General features: G+C 43.4%; 1 protein-coding gene across 4 annotated transcripts in view; it reads left to right on the top strand.

Annotated features, from left to right (window-relative positions):
* MYRF (myelin regulatory factor) overlaps window positions 1-24,013 on the top strand; it is a 143,186-nt gene that overhangs the window by 20,347 nt on the left and 98,826 nt on the right. The window contains exon 1 of one of the 4 annotated variants that reach the window (XM_044270624.1): window positions 10,348-10,453. The exons of the other annotated variants lie outside the window; for them this stretch is intronic. Within the exon in view, the coding sequence (XP_044126559.1) occupies window positions 10,435-10,453 (19 nt within the window). The 5' untranslated portion in view covers window positions 10,348-10,434. Of the gene's footprint in view, window positions 1-10,347; window positions 10,454-24,013 lie in introns of those variants that run through there. 4 annotated transcript variants of the gene reach the window in all.

Raw genomic sequence — 24,013 nt, 5'->3', positions numbered from 1 at the left:
CACCTAGAGGTTCTGTTCTCTCTGCACCTGCAGCAACCCCTGCATTTTGATTGACAGCCTGGTGTGATCACGTTTACACTGCCTGGCCCTTTCAATCAAAGTGCAGAGGGCGCAGCAGTTGCAGAGAGAGCAGAGCCTCTAGGTGTAACAGCAACGCCCTCGTTGCTCCTAGAGGTTCATTTGCATATAATATAACTGAAACTGACAAATCTGGACAACCCATTTAAATGTATTAAATGAGCATTGATCGGCATGCTGCATCTTATGCCACCTGCACACGGGTGCGGGTGAACGCGCATAAGATCAGCGCAGATTTTTGTGTGTTTCTACAGCATATCCACAATAGATTTCGGTGCGGATTAGATGCGGCATGGCAGCAGATCTCACCCTTCCATTGAAAAGGTTGAAATCGGCAGCAAAAACTGCAAACACAATCCGCAATAAAGATCAATTTCCGCCCAGAAAAAAATCTGCAAAGTGTGCATGAGATTTGCTGGTTCTGTACCACGATGCGGTTTTTACTACACGCGCATATTCCGCAATTGTGCAGGTGGTCTAAGGCTGGGTTCAGACCTGAGCGTACTGACCTGAGCGCTGTGTATGCGCGATTCTCCGGCGTCTCACATACGCGGCTCCGGTAGTATGCGAACGCCCATTGTCGCGCGTTCCCGGAAGTCTATGTACGGGAACGCGCGACAAGACGCCCCAAAGAAGCTCCTGTACTTCTTGGGGCGTCGGGCGTTTTACAGCGCGTTCGTACGCGCTGTAAAACGCTCAGGTGAGAACCATTCCCATAGGGAATCATTGGTTCTTGCCTGTTGAGCGTTTTACAGCGCGTAGGAGCGCGCTGTAAAACGCTCAGGTCTGAACCCAGCCTTAGAGTGCTGCTCATTTACAGGCGGTGAATGATGGCTGGTCTATGAAATGGTCCATCTAGTAGAAGACAACTCACATGGAACATAGCAATCTGTGAGCAGTGACTGTACCATCCGCAGGACAGTCATGATGAGTATTATCTTCGTCACCGGTAAAACTGCTGCCAGCGGTGGACAGACGGGGCTGAGATTCCTTACTTCTGTAACATACTCCAGGTGGCTTTGTTTGATGTCAATGTCTTATGAAATAGTGAGTGTATACAGAGACATGATTGAAGACCCTGCTGACAGACTATTACTTTGAGGGTCTGGATTCCTCGCACATTCCTTTGTGTCATGGAAGTCTCCTGTGATGTAAACACTGTTTTGAAAACCTGCAAAAGGTGCCCGGCTCGAAACGCGTTCTACAAAGCAGAAAACATTTGGTCGGTTTCATCTTCCATATATTGTATTTGAGATTTATTTTCTGATAATTAGGTCAACACAGATAGACACAATTGCTGTATTTCTATGCATCTTAAATATGAAATTGTAAACCTCGCTGTAAATGAAAAGCGAAAGATTTTTGGGGGATACAAACTCATTCCAGTGCGCTCGCCGTCTTTCCTTTGACGGGACTTAACGTTGCGTTGCCTACGGTATTTCATTTAAAATCGAACGTGTGAAGCCCGTGCCCGTGCTGTGGACCGCAAATTGCGGTCCGCAATGCACAGGAACCATCCGTGGGGCAGGCGCATGGGGATCGCAGACCCATTCACTTGAATGGGTCCGCGATCCTTCCGTTCCGCAAAAAGATAGAGCGAGTTCTATCTTTTTGCGGTGCGGAAGCACGGAACGGAACCCCAGATAGCACTCCGTAGTGTTCCGTTCTTCCATTCCGCACCGTTCCGCATCTCCCTGGATATGCGGACCCATTGAAATGAATGGGTCCGCCTCCGTGATGCGGAATGGCCACGGAACAGTGCCCGTGTAGTGCGGATCCGCAAATGCGGTCCGCAATACGGAAACGGGCATCACGGAAACGGGCAAAATCCCGGTGACAGGTTCCCTTTAACAAAAATTGACATGATATGGATTCAAAATCCACACCACAGGCCAATTTATGCTGCAGATTTTTTAATTTGCAACTGATGGATGGAATTTTTTTACATGCATATCCGAGTTGGCAAGTCCACGCTATCTCAGTCCTGTGTGGATGCAGCCTTAAACTTCTTTTAAGTTCATTTTTCAGTGGGACTTGATCACCGTTATAACACACTGCAATACTTCTGTATTGCAGGGTATTATGCCCGTCAGTGTGATACAGGCATCCTCTCTGGCAGGGCCTAACAGGCATACTTGTACGTACACGGCAGACTTGGTGGCCATTGCTAGGCTGCCTAGGATATGTCACAAATGTCATATAGGTGTGGATCCCACTTCTGGGACCTACACCTGTGTCCAGAACAGGGCCCCCAAAGTGAAGGACAGTGCTGTATTCTCTCCAGTCACTGCTATGGGACTCCCAAAATAGCCTAGCGAGTGCTCTTGGCTGCCTTTGGAAGTCCCATAGCCGTGAATGGAGAGCAAGCCGCACAAGACTGGCCACCTCTCCATTCACCAGTATGGGACTGCCGGAAATAGCTGAGCCAGCGTTTGGCTGTTTTTGGAATTCCCATAGATGCGAACGAAGGTTGAGCGCGCATGCGCAGTGTGCTCTCTTCTAACTTCAGGGGCCCCATTCTAGAGATAGGAGCTGGTCCCACTGGTGAAACCCACATCTATTTGACATAGTTGGCATATCCTAGTGATATGCCATCATCATTGTCCCAGATGGGAATACCCCTTTAGGGTAAATTAAGAGACCCCGATGGTAAATGATAAGTTCCAAAGTCAGCTGCCAAATCTGGACCCAGTGGAGGATCCTAGATCCTACAAGTACTACGTTGTTTTACCAGTGATTTGGTGCACTGCTATGTTAGTAAAAAGAATGAAATCAAGATGTTCAGCGTTCTGAGTCAATAATCCTGATAACCCTGAGATCGGGGGGACCTTCCCCTTGTAAGATGACCACATACCCAGCCTCAATGTGGTTTCCCAGTTTTTCATTTCCTCACCTATTGGTTTGCTGTCAGTGAATGAGAACACTATCAGTGGATGCCATCCTGTGTATAGGTAGACTTGCTCTTGCGGAGATATGGATACAGTTGTATCTAGTTTAGGCAATGATCTGGATTCAATATGTACTCCCAAAAATGCTCCCATTCACTGATAGCAACTAAGGTGCCGAAACATGAAGTATATTGGAAAGTTGTAGAATGGAAGATCGGAATACCATGCCTATTGTTACAAAAAATGTCACAGCTGTCTATGTATAAATTTGTATGTAAATGAAGTGCAGCCAAAAATATGTTGTCAGTAGTCACCCTGTGAGATCCTTTCTTAAAGGGCATCTGTCAGCAGTTTTGTACCTATGACACTGTCTGACCTGTTACATGTGCGCTTGGCAGCTGAAGACATCCGTGTTGGTCCCATGTTCATATGTGCCCGCATTGCTGAGAAAAATGACCTTTTAATATATGCAAATGAGCCTTTAGGAGCAACAGGGGCGTTACCATTACACCTAGAGGCTCTTCTCTCTCTGCAACTACTGAGCCCTCTGCACTTTTATTGACAGGGCCAGGTGTGATGACATCATCAAAGTGCAGAGGGCGCAGCAGTTGCAGAGAGGGCATAGCCTCTAGGTGTAATGGCAACGCCCCCTTTGCACGTAAAGGCTAATTTGCATATATTAAAAGGTCATTTTTCTCAGCAATGAGGACACATATGAACATGGGACATAGATGCTTTCAGCTGCCGAGCGCACATGTAACAGGTCAGACAGTGTCATAGGTACAAAACTGCTGACAGATGCTCTTTAATCTGTTAATTATTTCCAAGTTTTTATCTTGGTTAGGCCTCTTTCACACGGTCAGTATTTGGTCAGTATTTTGCATCAGTATTGGGGCTCATGCAAACAAATGTATTTTCTTTGCGCTTCCGTTCCGTTTTTTTTGCGGACCGTATGCTGAACCATTCACTTCAATGGGTCCACAAAAAGAACAGAAGGTACTCCGTGTGCATTCCGTTTCCGTATTTCCGTGCATGTCCTATTATTGTCTGCAAATCACGGTCCGAGGCCCCATTCAAGTCAATGGATCCGCAAAAAATACGGAACGCACACGGAACACATCCGTATGTCATCCGTATTTCGCGGATCCATACTGTAGAAATGCTCTGCCCAACCCATATCGCTCATGTGTTTGGTGATTAATAAGTTACTGTTTCCGATCCGCAAAAAACAGATCGCATATGGAAACCATACGGACTTAAATTAGAAAAAAAAACCTCAGATACGGAACAACGGATCTGTGAAAAACGGACCGCAAACCAACAATGGTCGTGTGCATGAGCCCTTAGTAAGCCAAAACCAGGAGGAGATGTAGATATTTCCATTACAGGTTATCTCTTTAGGTTCCACTCTTGGTCTTGGCTTACAAATACTGATGCAAAATACTGGCCCAATACGGACCATGTGATAGAGGCCTTACTTACATGTGCACGCATTGAAAAGTGTAAATTATAAGAAGACTTCAGGTCGTTGCTCTGTTTTCTTTGTGAGCACTCGGGTCGCTGGGGGGGATCGGGGATATTTTCTCAGTAAACTGCTCAGCTGTTTAGGTTTTAGTTGAGCGGCTCCGGGTCCTGTTTTCATTTCACACATTCTTCGGCTTCTGGCTGTAGAATTCTTAGGAAAGTATCATCCATGAGTATTTCCCCAGAAATCCTATGCAGTTCACTGCCTCCTGGCGAGGCGTAAAGGGGTTGTCTCATCTCAGACATTGATGGCTTATTGCTAGGAGGATAGGCCATCAATGTTAGAGAGGAACGGGTCCTAACTCTGGGAACGGAGCCCCTGAATGGAGAGCGCACCGCACATGCACAGCCACCTCTCCATAAATAGCTGAGCCAGCACTTGGCTATTTTCAGCACTCTCACAGCAGTGATTTTCAGCACTCTCACAGCAGTGAATGGAGGGTGGCCGCGCTTGTACAGTGCGCTGTCCTTCACTTCGAGGGCCATTGTGGAGATAGGACCAGGTATCAAAGGTGGGACCTGCACCTATCTGTACCATCAATTTCTGAGATGAGAATGCCCTGAGTATCGTGGCTCCGAGAGGGAGCGTCACCTAGTTTACATGAGCAACACAAGCACAGGGGATGAACTGCAGCACAACTAGGCAGATTTATTATTCAGGACCAGAGTCGGACTGGGGTATCTAGGGCCCACCAGTAAAATATATTTTGGGGGCCCACCATACAGATACGTTCAAATATAAAAAAAAATTTAGCAAGTTTTTTATATGAACATAGGCTGGTTGAGGTGCTGTACATGTATGTATGCAGTGCAGTATGTCTATGTGTTATGTGACACTTGTGCAGGGGGTGGGAGACTAGGGGCCCACTGTGCTCAGGGGCCCACCGGGGAATTCCCCTGTACCCCTGTGGGCCAGTCTGAGCCTGTTCAGGACTGTAGGAAACTGGAGGGACAGCCCCTGTGGGGGTCAATGATTTGCATTTACTTGAATTAAAAGGCTTATCTCATGAAGACCACCCCTTAGTATATGGAAACTGACCATCGATCAGCAGGGGGGTTACACATTTCCCCTGCAGTGATTGAAATTTAGTAATGTAGAAAGGTACTATCACATGCCGACCATTCAATGACCATGTAATACACAACCGTCCTCAGCAGCTCACCCTTCTGGCTCATAGAGGAGGTTCTGAGCAGGAGCCCCCGAAGTGTAAGAGAGCCCACCACTCATGTGCGGGTGCTCTCCATTCACTGCTATGGGAGTTTTAAAAATAGCGAGTGAGCTCGGGCTATTTTCGGAACTCCCATAGCGATGAATGGAAGGTGGTCACACCTGTGCAGAGCACTCTCCTTCACCTCAGGGGCCTATTCTGGAGATAGGAGCAGGTTCCAGAGGTGGGACCCGCACCTATCTGACATTGATGGCATATCTTAGCATTGTACCATCAATGTCTGAGATTGGAAAACCCATTACATTTTATACATGGTTCACAGATGATAAAATGTCAAAAAAAAAAAAAAAAAGCTATACTCACCGTAGTGTTTTGCATATATAACAAGCTTTTCTGGGGATTTTTTTTTATAGGCTTTTCTGGTGGTGTTTTTGTTCTGGTGTGATTTTATACACAAGTTTCCTGCCATTTTTCAAGTACTATAGAGAATCCTATGGGCAAAATGGTAGAAATAAAAAAGTGCCACACCAAGAGCGTGCTGCATTTTGGGAAAAAAAACAAAAAACAACCAAAATGCACAGTATGTAGTGCATTTTATCTTGCGCAATACTTATATATATATACACACACACACAGTATATATATAAATACATATTTCTTTTTAACTAAATGTCAACCACCACAACCAAAAATGCTTTGTTCGTGGTGTATTTAATATTTCACTATGAACTTAAACATCTTGCTGCACAAAAAAAATAAAAAAAAAATTCAGATATGCCATTAAAATACAAAGAAAATATGTGCCTTTTTCACAAAAATCTTGAATGAAACCCAAGGCTGCTTTCACACATTTGTCATGACGGTTTTCATTGCCGTTTAAGTGTGCTAAAATGGCCAGATGCTATGTTGTAGTGTACAGCAAAGTATTGAAAAGTGATTCTCTTTTGCAATGTTTTGGTGACATTTTTAGGGTTTATGCTCTGGTTATGTTTTTTTTTTCTCTACACGGAACAAAAATATAAACGCAACACATTAGATTTTTCAGTTTTCCCAGGTAGGGAAAACTGTGCACATTTCAGAGTGGACTTTTATTGTGGGCTGTCTAAGGCACACCTGTGCAATATTCATGCTGTCTAATCAGCACCTTGATATGCCGCACCTGTGAGGTGGGATGGATTATCTCGGCAAAGGAGAAGTGCTCACTAACACAGATTTAGACAGATTTGTGAACAATATTTGAGAGTAATGGGTCTTTTGTGTATGTAGGAAATGTTACAGATCTTTGAGTTCAGCTCATGCAAAATGGGAGCAAAACCGAAAGTGTTGCGTTTATATTTTTGTTCAGTGTATGTTCTTCAACATAGGCTTCTCTAAAGGACTCCAAAAATGTCTGAAAAGAAAAAAATGCTACAAATGTGACAAATGTTTTACAACTGTTTACAAACGTTGAAAAAATAGTACATGTGTAAGGAGGCCTTGATGAGGTTGTATGCAGAATATTACTCAGGAGGGTCATATCTGCCAGATTATCTGTGTTTAGTGGATGATACAGCAGCCTGGTGATAACGAGAAACCCAGGGGCTACAAAGTGAGTATCAGTAGCATGATTGATAATGCACTAAATGCTGGCTGAAGGCTGTATTACACAGCCCGATTCTGCCGGCAATTGTCAGGAAGGAAACGGCAATTGCCTGCTCACTAGCGGAGGCAACCACTGCACTTACATGCAGCAATCTCTTCCACGGTATAGGGAGGAGTGATCGTTATACCATCGCTCTTTCCTATACGGAATCATTGTTTTCCGGCAGCAGATCGTGATTAGACACCACAATCTGCCGCCTATAAACCTGTCAAAAGATGTGGATTGCCAGATGAACGAGCATTTGCTTGTTCATCGGGTGATCGGCAGCAGTATTACACTGCCAGATGATCGCTAACAAGCGATAAGGGCTAAAGAGTGAATGGTAACCATCTGGCCAGCACCAGCTCTTGGAAGTGGCTCCTTATGAGTCAAAATATGACTTTCCCAAAAAATGTGGGGATTTGATAAGGGAATATAGCCAAGCCAAATATCCATCCATAGACAGCTGTTTCGGGGTGCTTCACCCTCGTTGATACTGAGTAGGATTCTAGCTGGCTGGGTACAATGCCGTCAACGTAGTTTAGGTGGCACTGGCGAGATGGTTCTCTTCCTGGGAGATGCCTCTTGGCATATTTGTTTGCCATGGAGCCTGGCCAATAAGTCTCCATACAGGACTGGTCTCTTTGAGGGTAAATGCACACGATTAGGATTGGGTGTGGATTTGCATGCAGAAAATCTGCACTATAGGTCATGCACATTGTATTCTATGAGAATTTTTTAATTTTCATGTACACGATGCAGAATTTTTCCTTGCGGATTTTGACCTGCGGCGCGGATTTTTAAATCTGTAGACTTGTCCATTTATTTTTATTTTTCCTGACTGGATTTTCTCCATTCACTTCAATGGGGAGAGTAAAACCCGCAGGTCAATCTGCACCAATTGATGTGGATTGTCCGCACGGATTTCCCTGCAGATTTCAGTGTCCTGAATGTGTGCAATTACCCTAAGGAGATTCAGCACCCTAGGTATCATAGACAATAGGGGTTTCTAAACACACAGCAATGAGATTGATCTAGCAGGAGCTGATCTTACACATAGTAAGGCCTCACGCACACGACCGTTGTTGTGTTCCATTCCGTAAAATGAGGTTCCGTTGTTCTGTGATCCGTTTCTGTTTCCGTGTGTCTTCCTCTATTTTTGGAGGACCACCAGACATAAAGGAAAGTTAAAAAAAAAAAGTCTAAGACAGGTTTGCCATGCAAATGATAGGAAAAAAATGGACGCGGACGCGGATGACAATCTTGTGTACCTCCGCGTTTTTTAGCGGTCCCATTGACTTGAATGGGTCCGCAAACCGTTTTCCGCGAAAATAATAGGACAGGTTATTTTTTTTTTTTTACGGACTGGAATCACGGACGCGGATGGCAAACGGTGCATTAGCCGAGTTTTCAACGGACCCATTGAGAGTCAATGGGTCCGCAGAAAATCACGAAAAATGGTACAACGGACACGGAATAAAACAACGGTCGTGTGCATAAGGCCTAACGGAATGCTGCAGTGCTACATGAAAATAACCACACAGTATGGCTGCTGTTACATGAGAAATAAATCTTATCACACCTACGTTGCACGCAGATTTGGATTAAGGTACAATAGTGTCGTGTGAGCAATGACACAGCGTTCTCTAACAGTCCTGATAAGAAACAATATACCGCAGAATACATGAAGAGAATAACCACCATTAAAGGGGTTTTCCGAGTGTTTAAAACGGATGAACTATCCTCGGGATTGAGCATCAATATCAGATCGGTGAGGGTCCGACTTCCGAGCACCCCAACGATCAGCTGTTAGAAGCAAGCGCCGCAGTCACTTCCTAGGCCGGTGACTTTCATCATCCACGTGGCCTAGGGGCAGCTTAGTCCCATTCAGCTGAGCTGCAATATGAAGCATGGCCGCTATCCAATGGACGTGGTCGTGCTTTGTAAGCTGAGAGGAAGCCATGGCGCACCTCTTCAAACAGCAGAGGTTGTTGGGTTTCGGACCCCCACCGATCAGGTATTGATGACTTAATCAATCAATATGAATGTCCAGGACTGGCCTAGAGCCTACAGGGAAATTTTCTGGTGGACCAATGCCCCACGGGCCTGCCCAAGCGCTCCTCATGGCCGGGTACATAATGATCCAATACTCTCAGCATTAATCAGTGCGAGCAGCAACAGGTACTGGCAGCTGCAGGTGCTTTCCTATCTGCAACCGTATCGCCATCCATAGAACAGTCATACAATAAAATACGGTTGGCGAGACCGGCAGTATTTTATGCTGCACTGTGGGTTTTGGCTCTGCTGGGGCAGTATTTTATGTCAATTTGGACCCAGCTACAGCATGGGGCCACTTTTAAGTTTTTTATTTTTTTTCCCCGGCTACTTTAAATATCCAGTCCGCCCTTGATAGCATTTTTTATTTTATTTTTCCCCTTTGGGAAATTTGTGTAAAGTTATATATTATCCTGCACCTGCTGTGAGGGTTATTGGCAAATTTTGATTATGGCATGGATATTCTCTCCCTCTTTTACATTACACAGATGGTCCACTAAGTTTCATCCCTTTTCCTGTTGCTTTCGCTTCTTGTTTTTCCTATTTTTTAGCAAGAAATGTTTGCAGTCTTACAGATATTTATTATGTCTTTTGATTAGAATTAATTTTTATATGTTTTGCATTCATGGCATTAAAGTATTTAATCTAAGAAGAAAACTGTATTTTTCTAAATGCCTAGTTTACATGAAGGAAAAGTAGTGGGGTCTTCCCAACAGTAGTGGGGTCTTCCCAACAGTAGTGGGGTCTTCCCAACAGTAGTGGGGTCTTCCCAACATCATAGCTTTCGTCCACCGCAGTGTTCTGCAGTTAGCATGGTCACCTAAGGCTTCTTCTTAGTAAAGTAAGGTCTTGCTCTGTCCCTAAGAGGCTTGTTTGAGAAGTCGTACTCTCGGCGTGAGCTGGTGACAGAGGGAACCTGGGCGTCCTGGTACAGCTCTAACACATGACTGCCCATAATGTAATCCCCTCCCAAACTCAAATCCTCTCCCAGGAACAAGTGGCGGCAGCAGTAGCAGCACTACCCTCTGGAGGGGGCCTGGATGATAGAGCTGAGAGCAGGTGTGGGAGAGAGGTCAGAGAACCTGATGTGTAGGCCAGGATGCTTTGGATCAGAGCAGGTAACGGGGGTCAACGACCCTGCGGACAGGAATTTTTATGGGATTGTTTATTTCCATTACTATGATCTGTGTGTGTTGTTTTATAAGGCAGTGGCTCTTGAACGGTTGCCCTTGATTGTGTTCATGCATGAGCAGCAGAGCAGACCTTGTGTTTTACCCAAGTTTAGACTTTATTGACTTTTTTCAGTCTAATGATGTGGCTTATTTTGCATCCTTGGCTCATAGGACATGTAAGAGCTGGATTTGTGCATCGTGCTAATGTCATAGGTTTACCTACTGCACTAGAGTTCATCGTGTTCTTACAGTAAATTGTGTCCAATGACATTTTTCTTTTTGTGCATAGTGATAGTTTTACATCACAATAAGCGGTGCCGAATTGCCGATCATGCTCTTCTACGTTGGCTCCACAGCTGGTTGTACTACGTGCTATTGACAGAGACCTTTTATAGAATTCTTTTTTGTACTGCTGCATTTTATAATTTGCTTATTTGATGCCATTCTGATGATTTGCTGATGTGTACTATAACGTCTAATTCTGCAGCCTCCACTAGGTTATGTTGTTTTAGAAACACTTTAGATTCTTTTTGCTGTTTATGTGCCAGGTTTCGATGTTTTACTATTAGGAACGATAATCATATTATGATATATCGTGCAGATGCAGACATATTATAAAAAGCGTGATCGCCGGCTCTAGGAGATCGGAAGTAACTGATTTCTTGAGCATAAGTAGTCCTTTCCCTCGCGATAGTAATTTACACCTCAATGAAAGAAGGCTGTGGAAACTTCAGTTCTTGGGACGAGTGAAAGTTCCATTGTGCTCGGATCTGATGGACATGTCTTATCATGTCACACTTGTCTGAACCTGCAACAGAAAGACACTGGACATGAACAGACAGATTCAGCAGAACTAGTGCAAGCTAAACGTGGATCTCCATTGCCCGTAGCAATCAAACAAGTAATGGTCAGCTCTAGTGGTCAATCCAGGGCCTGGAAGTGGTGAGGAACACCAGAAGAACAGCAAGGAATACAAGTTCCAGCCACTGGATAAAAACACAGACTCTTTTATTGATTCTTCTTAGGATCCGTAGGTGCAGGACACACAATGCACAAGCAGTGAAGCTTCTGACGCGTTTCGAGTGTACAACACACTCTTGGTCGTAACATAACGGCAAACAAACTCCATGTTACTTATGTAGACCAGAGGAGGAGTTGGTCGTATGTAGATAATTAAGAGCACCGGAATAATTAACCACGACACTTCTGTGGCATAACATGGCTCACAATAAAAATCAACAGTAGATCATAAATATAAAAACATTATAATGAAACTGATTGAAAATATAACCGTATTTTTCACTCTATAAGACGCACCTAGGTTTCAGAAGAGGAAAATAAGAAAAAAATAGCTCAGAGCCCCAATCACTCCCAATATTGATCAGACCTCAGCTCAGAGCCCCTATGTTAATTAGACCTCAACTCAGACCTCAGAGCAGACCTCCAATGTTAATAAGACCCCCAATCAGACCCCTAATGTTAATCAGTCCTCAGCAGATTAAAAAAAGTAAATCAACTCACCTCTCCTGCTCCTGAAATTCAGCGCTCTTCCTGCTGCGCTCTTCCTGACATCACACAGCTTGAGGTCACAGAGTGCACCTCGTCCTCACACTGTGAGCAGGTCACAGCACAGTGTGCGGTGCCTGCAGGAGAAGACCAGGGAGCGGTGAGTACAGAGCCAGTACAGGGAGCGCTGTATTCACCGCTCCCCGGTTCTACTGTACTAATGATGCACTTCCATAATGGAAGCGCTCATTAGTATTTACCCTATAAGACGCACTGACATTCCCCCCTCACTTTTTTTTTGGGGGGGGGGGGGAGTGCATCTTATAGGGCCAAAAAATACGGTAGATAATTTTGATTAGTAATGTAAAATAAAATCCTGCTTTCCGTTTAAGGCTAGTTTCACACAAGGATTAAAACTATCCAGCAGGCTGTTCTGGCAGAGGAACAGCCTGCCGGAGTTCATCGTATCTGGCATAGCTGGATACTGCTTTTCCCTGTCGTGTAATGGGACCGAGTGGGGATCCAACCTGTTCCCCGGATGAGTGCCAGGATTCGGCCAGAGAAAGGTCAGGTAATGCCGGAAACAGGGTGGAATCCTGTCGGGCCCCATTATTGTCAACGGGGCCTGGCAGTGTTCTGTCTTTTTCTACCTATGCTGAATACGATGAACTCCTGACATATCTGTAATAACAATTCTAGGGCATCTATGCCAATGACTCTATCTCTTGTGCCATTTCTGTATTACTCCTGCTAGAAGTTTATTAATGAAGGTTCCAGAAGCCTGCATTAAGAGTACAGACGGGTGTTACCAGCTGGAGGTGTGTCTCTGCACGTTTTGACGATGGCAGCACTGATTGGATAAAGTCAGACTGTCCAGAGGGACACCACCCCCAACTGGTAACATCCATCTGTACCCTTACTACAGACTGCTAGCAATTCGTTCATAAACTTCTAGTAGAAATAATAATGGAATGGCACCACATAGAGTCATAAAACTGAAACTTTAGAAACTCAAAGCTGCAGCCTGATTGGTTGATATGGACAACATTTTTTATTGTATTGTACATTGTATTACATTGTATTGTTCAGTGACAATAAAGGCATCTTATCTTATCTTATCTCTTGTTCCTCTATGCTAATCTTGATTAATCTCCCACAATCGGGCAGATTTATGAAAACTCTCTAATAGAAAAACTGTCTTTGTTGCCTCTAGTAACCAGTCACAGGACAGCTTCCATATTTCAAGAGTACTATAGCAAATGATTGGTTGTTGTGGATGAGATAGACAGATTCTTTTTTGGACAGGACAGTTTCAAAAATGTTGTCCCCCATTTTGTCCTCCTTTTCCTTCCTCCATTTACCCAGATCCAGTATTAAAAATATGTATCAGCACTGTTCCTTCTGCGTTATTCTGTGACAAAACTACATCTCCAGAGTGTGGAGATCAAGGGGTGCCACCGACTGCTGACAACAGTGTTGCTAGACTGCCTAATTGTTTAGCAAGCACAGATTTGTTTTTTACCAAAATTTCGTTTTTCACGAGAATTTCCCTTTAGGTTGGTAATGAAACCACACCACATAGTGTGAGTAATCTAGTGAGTGTGTACGGGACCCTTGCACACAACATGTTGTACTTAGTATTTTATTTTTTACGTTATCGCTCTGCTTTTGCTTACTTTTATGTATTCTTTCATATTTTCGTATATTTGCTCTATAACTGCATTCATATAGTATGACTCAGTGTTTGTGCTCCTCATGGCTTCTTAATGTTTCAGTTGCATAAAACCAGTACAAAGCTTTTTAATATTTCACTGGGTAAATTGGCAATGTGCTAATAGCTAGCAGGTCAAAGATGAAAACCGGTGCTTAAACCAGGTACTAGCATCATGCGAAGCCAGGTCCAGACTAGGTCATGGACCACAACAGAAATCAATTTACAATTTATCATCTTAACTTATGGCTTTGTTAACCTAACTGACAAACTTCCCAGGTCAACCATACGCAAGAAGTCATTCAGAAAACCCCTGTCTGAAATCTCTAATGCATGGCCAGTCTTAGTGCCTATTGGTTAAAAGTTTTCCAGGATTTTTATACTGATGACCTATCCTTTGGATAGGTTATCATTATCTGATTGGTGGGGGTCCGACACTCGGGACCTCGCCGATCAACTGTTTTGAAAAGGCAGCAATGCTCCTGATAACCTATCCAGAGAATGGGTCATCAGTATAACAATCTCAGAAAACCCCTTTAAATGTAAATTCTTAGTTGATCCTTTAGTGGGACTATTAGGTTTGACCTCATGGACTAACCACACAGGAGACTGTGTTATTTGCCGTTTAACCTAATGTGACCTAGATTCCTAGAATCCATATAGCATATTTCACTGCGTGGGATTTTTGAACATTTTCCATAATCAGATCTTATCTGTCATCAAAATCTTGTTTACAGCACCGAAAAAAGTAATGGTAAGCCCAATGGAAGTATCACGAATTGCGGATCATCAAGGTGATAAGTTTCCACTTTCCCTGATAGTTATCACTGCTTTGATCAAGAGATAAGGAAGGTAAGTATGTTGACATAGTCTACTGTACAAGAAAGAAAAGGGACAACACATTTCGAAAGCAGACAGGTTTCCAGCGTTTCAGCTTTCTCCAAGACGTGTTTGATATATGAAATCCCAAGGTTACCGCATTGTGGTGGAACATTGGTTGACCCTCTTAACTTGCCACACTTACACTGGGTTGAGTTGAGTTCGACCAAGGTATCATTTTTGTGGAGTTTGAATGTTCTCCTTTGGGTTGATGGGTTTCCTTCTATCATTTTATTTTTCTCTCACACTTCTTCCTGACATACACTACTCACATAAAGATAGGGATATTTGGCTTCCGGGTGAAATTTATGGAAAACATAAAAAGTTCATGCTCCAGTGATATTATATCATGAAAGAAGCAGCAATGGTGATTTCCTCATCTCAAACAATTCATTGAAACAAAAGCCAACACCAGTGCTGGGTATACGCCCACAAAAATGTCAGTTTCTCAATAACTGGTCACGTGGCCTTGAGTATCAATTACAGCTTGACTACGACGTCTCATGCTGTTCACAAGTCGACTTATTGTCTGCTGAGGCATGGCATCCCACTCTGTTTGAAGGGTGGCTCTCATTTCATTGAGGTTATGGGGTACAGTGTTAAGAGCCTCTACAAGGCGACTCAGTGGATCCCATAGGTTTTCAATAGGATTCAGGTCTGAAGAACGTGCAGGCCACTCTATTTGAGCAGCCGTTCCCTAATGATGCAACCTCGATGAGCTGGCGCATTGTTGTTGTATTGTTCATGTAGAGGCAAAATGACTGGATTAATGATGTTATTCAAGTATTATGGGCTTGTCACTGTACCATTCACAAAGTGTAGGGCAGTTCTGTATTGACTAGACACACCTGCCCACATTGTAACACCACCACCACCAAAGGCTCGTCTGGTGACAACAGTGGCTGATGCATAGCGCTCTCCTTGACGTCTCTAACATCATCGGCGGCCATCATTTCTGCTCAGCGTGAATGGACTTCCATCAGTGACGCAGTGGCCCATGCAAGATGATGATGCCTGTGCCTGGTGGAGTGGTCAGGTACCCTTGCAGGTTGTCTGGCACACAGACCACACTGATGTAAATGGTTTCGAATGGTCTGAGGTGACACTTGGGTGCCTCGCACCTCCCTTAAATGTTCCTGGAGTTGTGTGGCATTCATCATTCGGTTCCACAGGGCATTGTTCACAATGAAGCGGTCATCAGTGTGGGATGTAGCCAAAGGACGTCCACTTCTATGTCTTTCGATGACTCTTCCAGTCTCTCTCTGTATCTGTTGCAACCTGCTGATGACACTGTGACACTCTAAGCTTGGTTGCCACTTCCGCCTGAGAATATCCTGCTTGAAGCCTGTTGATCAGTTGTTAGGTGTCATCTTGGTCTCATGCTGTCAAAATGTGAACAGAATGATGAGGAGGACTGTTTAAAAGACAATTCTCATTGAACCAGGAAATTTATTGGGCAATTCATGGATCAAACACCTGTTGTGAATTTTGTCGTTAGGCTCCTTGTTAGAGAACAGCAAGTTGTGCAAAAAGTACTGAAATGTTGAACAGTTGGACACGTGCACTCCAAAGTTTACAGAAGGTCACATTAAGTTCGTCTGTAAAGGATAGAGTGTATTTTAGGTTCATCCTAAAAGTTCGCCCACAAGCTAAATATCCCTAACTTTTTGTGAGTAGTGTAGGTTGTCTTTGAGGACATATTAGGGAAACCAAACCTCATGTGTAAAGCAATGCCGTACATGCAAAAATTAGAGCAACTACCGATTGCAGCCTACCAAAGGTAAAGAGGTGTAGTTTAGAAAACAGAAAATCTTCCAATACCCCATTAGAGAGATTAAGTGCCCTGTTCTGGATCCTCATGTGAAGATTGGTTATCAAGAGTGTCTCTAGTTCTGTTCTTTTCTACATTACAAATACTTCAATTCCTCTGTAGTGGCACTGTAGGACACTTGGAACAGTTACTGCCAGGTATTCCCAGATTACAACTCATTGCTGGGGGTCCCTATAAGGGTACACTTTTCGATCAGCGGATAGTTACCCATCTAGCAAGCAGGTCTTGTCCAAAGTGAAGAACCCAATTATGTTCTAATTTTTCCTAGGAGGTTAGACTGGATTGGTTGCTGTGGCCAACTGCTCAATTTTGTGCATGTGCAACTTATCATAAATGTAACTTTTTGGGGTAGATTTTATTAGACTGGTATAGAGCTCAGGGGTACCTTTAATGTACAACATGTACTCTAAAAAAACCTGTTGGTCATGGGACTCATGCAGTCTACTAGAAAATGCCAGATTTTACTGTCATTAGGACTCATGCACACAAACTTATTTTTATTCTGTTTCCGTGACATTTTGTGGGGGGCTTGTATTTGGATCCATTCACTTCAATGGGTCTGCATAAAAAACTGAATTTACTCTGTGTGCATTCCGTTTCCATATGTGTGCATAGAACTCTCCCAAAAAAAAAAAATAGAACATTTCCTATTATTGTTCATATACTGGACAAGGATAGGACAGTTCTATTATGGGCAGGACGTTCCGTTCAGCAAAATGCGGAATGCACACAGCCAATACCCGTGTTTTGCAGATCCGCAATTTGTGGACTGCAAAACAGGCAACAGTTGTGTGCATGAGCCCTTATTTAAGTTCATGAAACAAAGGCAGATTCTTAACCTTCTTTCACACCTAGTATTTTTATAGTGTGTTTTTTGGTGTTAAAATTTTTTGCGCTTTTACAATTTTTTGGGTTTTTCATAGCTTTTTTTTCTTGCTGCATTTGTTTTACTGTAAAAATTTCAATAGACCTATTTCACATGTTTTAGAACTACCATAAATTGGCTTAATGGAAAAACTGCTGAAAAAAAACACTATACCCAGAGTATGCCGAGTCTTGGCAGTAATGGCAAAACCAAAAAAACGCACAAACACAACACAAAAATATGCTTTCTTTATAGTACTTTTCATAAAGTAGCATTTGGATGCATACAAATGTGAAAAATTTCTGCAAAAAATAAAAGCAAAAACGGCAAATAATTTAAAAAAGAGATATTCTTTATGAAACCAGCCTTAAAGGAGTAGTCCTATCAGGGTCATTGATGATATAGTGGTAGGATATGCCAAAAATGTCAGATAGGAGGAGATTCTAGAAGTGGGACCTGCACCTATCTTCAGAACATGTAAGGGTAAGCAGCCACGCAAGCCTTGCCACCCTCCGTTCATCACAATGGGACTTCCGAAAATAGCAGAGCGCATTTGCTATTTTCAGAAGTTCTCCTTTACTTTGGGGGCCCCTTTGTGGAGATAGAGGGAGGTTCCAGATTTTGTACCCACACCTGTCTGACATTCATGGCATATCCTAACAATATGCCATCTATGTCCTAAATGGGACTACCCCTTTAAAGTGTCCATACACAACATAAAAGTCAGCCGAAATTGGACAATTTTGGGCAGATCATTTTATTAAACTGTAACGTGAATAATCATTTCCTGTGGCAGACGGCAGAGTTGCATCTGCTGAGAATGTGTCCGCCCATGGTCAGCCAAGTGTCTGGCATGATCACCCGAATTCACACGATAATTCGCCATTTTCTGCAAGGTCAGTGGTTTTTTTTCTTCTAAACTGTCTCCCTGATCAGCCAGCCACTCTGCTATGTCACTGGTGGGATCAGCCAGCCACTCTGGTATGTTACTGGTGGGATCAGCCAGCCACTCTGCTATGTTACTGGTGGGATCAGCCAGCCACTCTGCTATGTTACTGGTGGGATCAGCCAGCCACTCTGCTATGTCACTGGTGGGATCAGCCAGCCACTCTGCTATGTTACTGGTGGGATCAGCCAGCCACTCTGCTATGTTACTGGTGGGATCATCTGTACGAACGATCCCACTGATAACCGATCAGCCGTATTCTGGACGATTCTTACCTTGTGTATAGCTAGCTTTCGTCTGTTAAAAACAGTATTCATCAAATATTTTATTATACCTTTCTATATTATCTTTTTGGTACTATGTAGATTATTTTTAGATTTAAGAAAAGAATACTTTTTTTAAATCCAAATAAATCTGATTGGATCACAGTTGAAACAATTCTCACCGGAGCTCAGTCTACTGTATACCCACAGTAAAAAAATAAAAAAATAAATGTATTTAAATTGACCGGCTCTACATGTAATAATGTCAAAAATGTTTTTTATTGTATTGGGAATCTATTGGTTGATGTATCACAAATAATATAATAGGTATATCAATATATCACGATAATAATAATAATATAGGAGCAGAAGAATGAAATTACCGATAATGCCGGATTTGGCGCATGACTGGCAGGAACAGAGACTAAGATATCCCATTGTCTATAATGGGATTTGTTCGCTCTCCATTCGGGAGAACTTTTTTTTAGCATGGAGGACTAGGGATGAGCGGACTTCTGTTTTCAAGTTTGAGGTACAAGGTTCAGGTTCGGGTTATCTAAGAATTCCGTTATGGATTCCATTACCACGGACCTTATGGTCTGTGGTAGCGGAATCCATAGCGGAATTCTTAGATAACCTGAACCTTGTATGCTAAACTTGAAAACAGAAGTTCGCTCAACACTATGGGGGACTTTTTGACAATTTCCATGATGGAAGCCCTGAACCCTGTGAAGCCCTGTGATGGAAGCTCCTTCCGACGCAGATGTGGAAGGAACCTAAGACGAATGTGATCCCAGTCCCATCAGCTGCCAGTGTGGCGCCCACACACTTTATGGCTGCTGAAATACTGCAAAACTAAATTAAAAGCAGGGCTACAGGTAATTCATAACTAACATAGTAAAATATATCTACTGTAATGAATAATTCATCCAATAATAGTAGCAGACTCTCACTGTGTAGTGTCATCTCTATATAAATATAATTGCAATCCATACAGTATTAGTCCCACATTGTGAGTATATTGGCGATCCACATACACAAATGGGCCAATATCAATCTAATGTTATCCAATTTGCCATCAGTATTGGATTGATATGGGGCCATTTATATATGTGTATGTGTGTGATCTACTATTTGCTAGACTGGAGTAGACATATTGTACTTTATCAGTTATAAATTAGCTATAGCTCTGCTTTTAACTTATTTTAGCAGTATTTCAGAAGCGATAAAGTGTCACGGAAGGTGTACAGGAAAACAAGACAATGCAAAATGAATATATGACTCACTGGATCCGAAACTAAGGAACAAAAGGGAGACCCCTGCATAAGACCTGGCACTGTCCCTGACTGCTCAGCCTATGCGAACACCCCAATGGTGGATGATTGCATATCCTCGTACCTCGACTATATAACACCTGAACGACAAATGAATGTACAACACTTATCTAATAGAAGACTGGGAAATAGGATCAGCATGCACACACACTCCAGGAAGTTGTATAAACCGCACACTAAAGCATTATGGGGAGGAATTTAAAGGGATGCAATCAGTCCAACTACAAGACAGCTGAGAGAGGCTAACGAGATGAGGAACTGAAAACCAAAACAAAGAAAGCTCAAGGAGGAGGTTCTGAAAGGCATCTGTCAGAGCTTCTCAGATGTCTGGTTGTGACATAAAGACAGCTGATTGGACCACGATTATATTCGTTTTAGGTTCTATTATTTATTTTTTATTACATTATGATCATTATTGTGGTATACTGATGTACCTATAACATTATGTGTGATACATCAAACTATAGTTACTTGGGGGTATATTACATTCCCAATTACAATAAAACATTTTTATTTTTTTTACAGTATTACATATAGAGCCGGTCAACTTAAATACTAATTTTTTTTTATTTTTTGTGCAGGATCGCTCTCCAAATACTACAGTTAGCAATGGTTATCTCAGCCCAGTGCTAATTAGTGATTTTATATCTCCTCTAAGAAGAATGTGTCCTTGTAGAGATAACATACCGGTGATAACTGGGGACACACGTGAATAATCAGTTTTTGTCTCTGTTTTTGCAAGTTCGTTTTTTCTCTGTGACTTATAGGAACACGACCTGTTTCTGGACAGAATCCACAAGCAGCCCTATTGCTGTTGACGGATCTTAAGTTGGTTATGGTATAAACACTGCAGCTCGTATGACTATTCAAAGGATGAGCATATCAATACATGACTTTGCCTCCAGTATTAAAGGGGGTTTCCGAGATTTTGATACTGATGACTTTTCCTCAGGATAGGTCATCAGTATCTGATCGGAGGGGGGGGGTCTGACACCCGGGACCACCATCGATCAGCTGTTTGAGAAGGCACCGCCGATGCTCCTGTGAGCGCCGCAGCCTTCTCGCAGCTTACCAAGCACAGCGCCGTATAGCGGTTGTGCTTGGTGTCGAAGATCCCCTCAATGGGGCTGAGCGCAATACCAAGCACAGCTGCTATATAATGTACGGCGCTGTGCTTGGTAATCATGTAGAAGGGCGCGGCACTCACAGGAGTGCCGGTGCCTTCTAAAGCAGCTGATCGTCAGGGGTCCTGGATGTCGGACCCCCACCAATCAGATACTGATCACCTATCTTACACTCCATGTGCTGTCCGCATCCGCATGTCCATTCCACTGGCCCGCAAAAAATAAATAAAAAAATAGAACATGCCCAATTCTTGTCCGTATCACAGACAAGGATATGACTGCTCTATTGAGGACCGGAGGTTCCGTTACGCAAAATATGGAACGTAAACGGCCGGCATCTGTGTTTTGTGGATCCGTAGTTTGCGGACCGCAGAACGGACATGGTCATGTGCATGAGGCCTCATACTGTGTTTATGAGATTTAGAAAAACATGACTACCTACTGCCCGAAACGCCACCGCTCTAGTCCATAGCTGAATTTGGTATTGCATCTCAGCCCCTTTCACTTAAGTCGGGATGAGCTGCAATAACTGATACAGGCCGCGGGCAAGAGTGGCGCCATCTCTGAAGGTGATCAGCCCAACTTCAAGGAAACCATTACAAGTATGAAATTAGACACATAATATCAGATCTCTTTACATTACATTTTTTAGATGAGTTCCAGATAGCAATAGGACATTTATTTATGCTGTACGAGGGAGCACTGTAGCAAGGTATTGCAATTATACCCATAACTTAAAGGGCATCTGTCGCAGATCTGTCCCTATGACACTGGCTGACCTGTTACATGTGCACTTGGCAGCTGAAGACATCTGTGTTGGTCCCGTGTTCATATGTGTCCACATTGCTGAGAAAAATGTCTTAATATATGCAAATGAGCCTCTAGGAGCAACGGGGGCGTTGACATTACACTTAGAAATTCTGCTCTCTCTCTGCAACTTCTACACCCTCTGCACTTTGATCGACAGGGCCAGATGTGATGACGTTTTCACTGCCTGGACCTGTCAATCAAAGTGGAGAGGGTGCGGCAGTTGCAGAGAGAGCAGAGCCTCTAGGTGTAATGGTAACGCCCCCGTTGCTCCTAGAGGCTCATTTGCATATATTAAGACATCATTTTTCTCAGCAATGCGGGCACATAGGAACATGGGACCAACACAGATGTCTTCAGCTGCCAAGCGCACATGTAACAGGTCAGCCAGTGTCATAGGTACAAATCTGCTGACAGATGCCCTTTAAGACTTCACTCCACATTAGGTGTGTATTGGGAGCTCTGGACTCTTCTATGACATCATCTTTTAAGGTAAAGAAGGTGCTTTGAATTTTGACCCCCGATCCTTTGTTTTCCCGGTAGATAAGCCGCCGCCTTAGGTGTCTGGCAACGGTTCTCCCCCCATTGAAAACACACTTGACATGTTAACACTTGTATGTGCGGGAGTCAGGAGAGATAGCTATCAACCGAACCGGCGGTATACGGGCACCTTTACAGTTCTTGGTGGCTGTCAAGCTGTTGGCATCTGGATTTCTTATAAGGCAATATTACAAACATTTTCCATTGTCTGCAGTGGTCTTATCTCAACGAGCTTTGATGTACTTGTGCTTTTATCACGTCTGAGGCCTGACCTTTAATATTTGCTGGATTATCAGTAATCATTGATGCCATTTCGATACTACTTTAGCTTGTAGGTATTTCTGACAATGAGGAAGGTCTCAACATTTTATTTTTAAAGGACGCGATGACATAATTTCTTCCCTTTTTTTTTTAGTTAATTTGCGGAAATCCTAGTGTATGCAATACCCTGTGTGCTGGGTAATACTGGCCTAGCTAACCGGCGCACTTCCTGAAACCGCCTCGCCCTTGGACTTTGCACCGTTCTGATAACAGGCGCCCAGGGAGTATTACACAGTTAGAAAATGATTAACCACGCTTGGGGTGTGCATGAGAACACGGAAAAACTGTGTGTCTGTACCCCCGCCTCTTTGTAAGCATAGTCTCAAAAAATAGAGGATGCTGGGTATTCGGAAAGCAACAAGTCTTACGCCTTTTCAGTTCTTTGGAATTGTTAATAGCGCCACCTACAGTTTGTTTCAGTGTTCCTAATCCTATCCTAAGAACTTTGTACCTAAATGCTATTAATACCGGTGATGAAACCTTTCTGCCTTGATAAATACATTGCTGGTTACGATGATCTTTGCCACTAACGATATTATCTGTCGAAGTCTTCTAATATTCAGCAACAGAGCATGGACATTGTCCACTGCCCGTGACAGTATGACTGGAACCAGAGATATAACGTTAAAGGGGCTGTCCATTATTTTGATAGCCTGTCCTCAGGATGGGTCATCAATATCTGCCTCCCTCTAGTGAGTGCTGCAGCCTCCTCACAGCGCTATGCCCTCTATAGTGGCTGAGCTTGGTATTGCAGTCCAGGCCCATTCATTTGAATGAGACTGAACTGCGCCTAGGCCCTGTGATCATTGAATGTGTCGTCACTGGCCTAAGAAGAGGCAGCAGCAGTCAACAGAGCACCACAGCCTCCGAAAACAGTTGATCGATGGGGGTTTCGGGAGACGAATCCCCACCAATCAGAAGTTGATGGTAGTCAGTATCAAAATCCCAGACAAAATCTATACCAGGCCCCACAGCTACCTTGTGACATTTATAATACTAATGCCCTCTTTTTTAATACATAGAGGTCTTTAATTCCTTGAATCCTTATAGGTAGAACCTGTAAGCAATTTTTTGGTGTGTATAGTACAGAGCAACCATCATCCAGAAGGGGTATCAGCGTTGTGGTTTATAATCACTATAGTGAACCTGTTTTCCGGACTTGTGGATCCATTTGGAGGTTTCTTCCCCATAAAAAGGTCTTATCCTCTATCTACAGATATGTGCCTAAATGCCTATTTCTATCTCTAACAGTCCCAATAGAAGTGAGCGGAGCAGCGGCCATGCATGGGCACTAATGATTCATTCATAAAGGAGGCTAGAGGACCTCCATTCTCGTGATTTCTTGGGGTCCAAGCAAATGGACTCTCAGCTATCAGACA

The sequence above is a fragment of the Bufo gargarizans genome, chromosome 10 (genome assembly GCF_014858855.1).
Source record: "Bufo gargarizans isolate SCDJY-AF-19 chromosome 10, ASM1485885v1, whole genome shotgun sequence".
NCBI classification, from domain to species: Eukaryota; Metazoa; Chordata; class Amphibia; order Anura; family Bufonidae; genus Bufo; species Bufo gargarizans.
The sequence above is the reverse complement of the archived record's forward strand: the minus strand, read 5'-3'. Positions and strand labels throughout refer to the sequence as shown.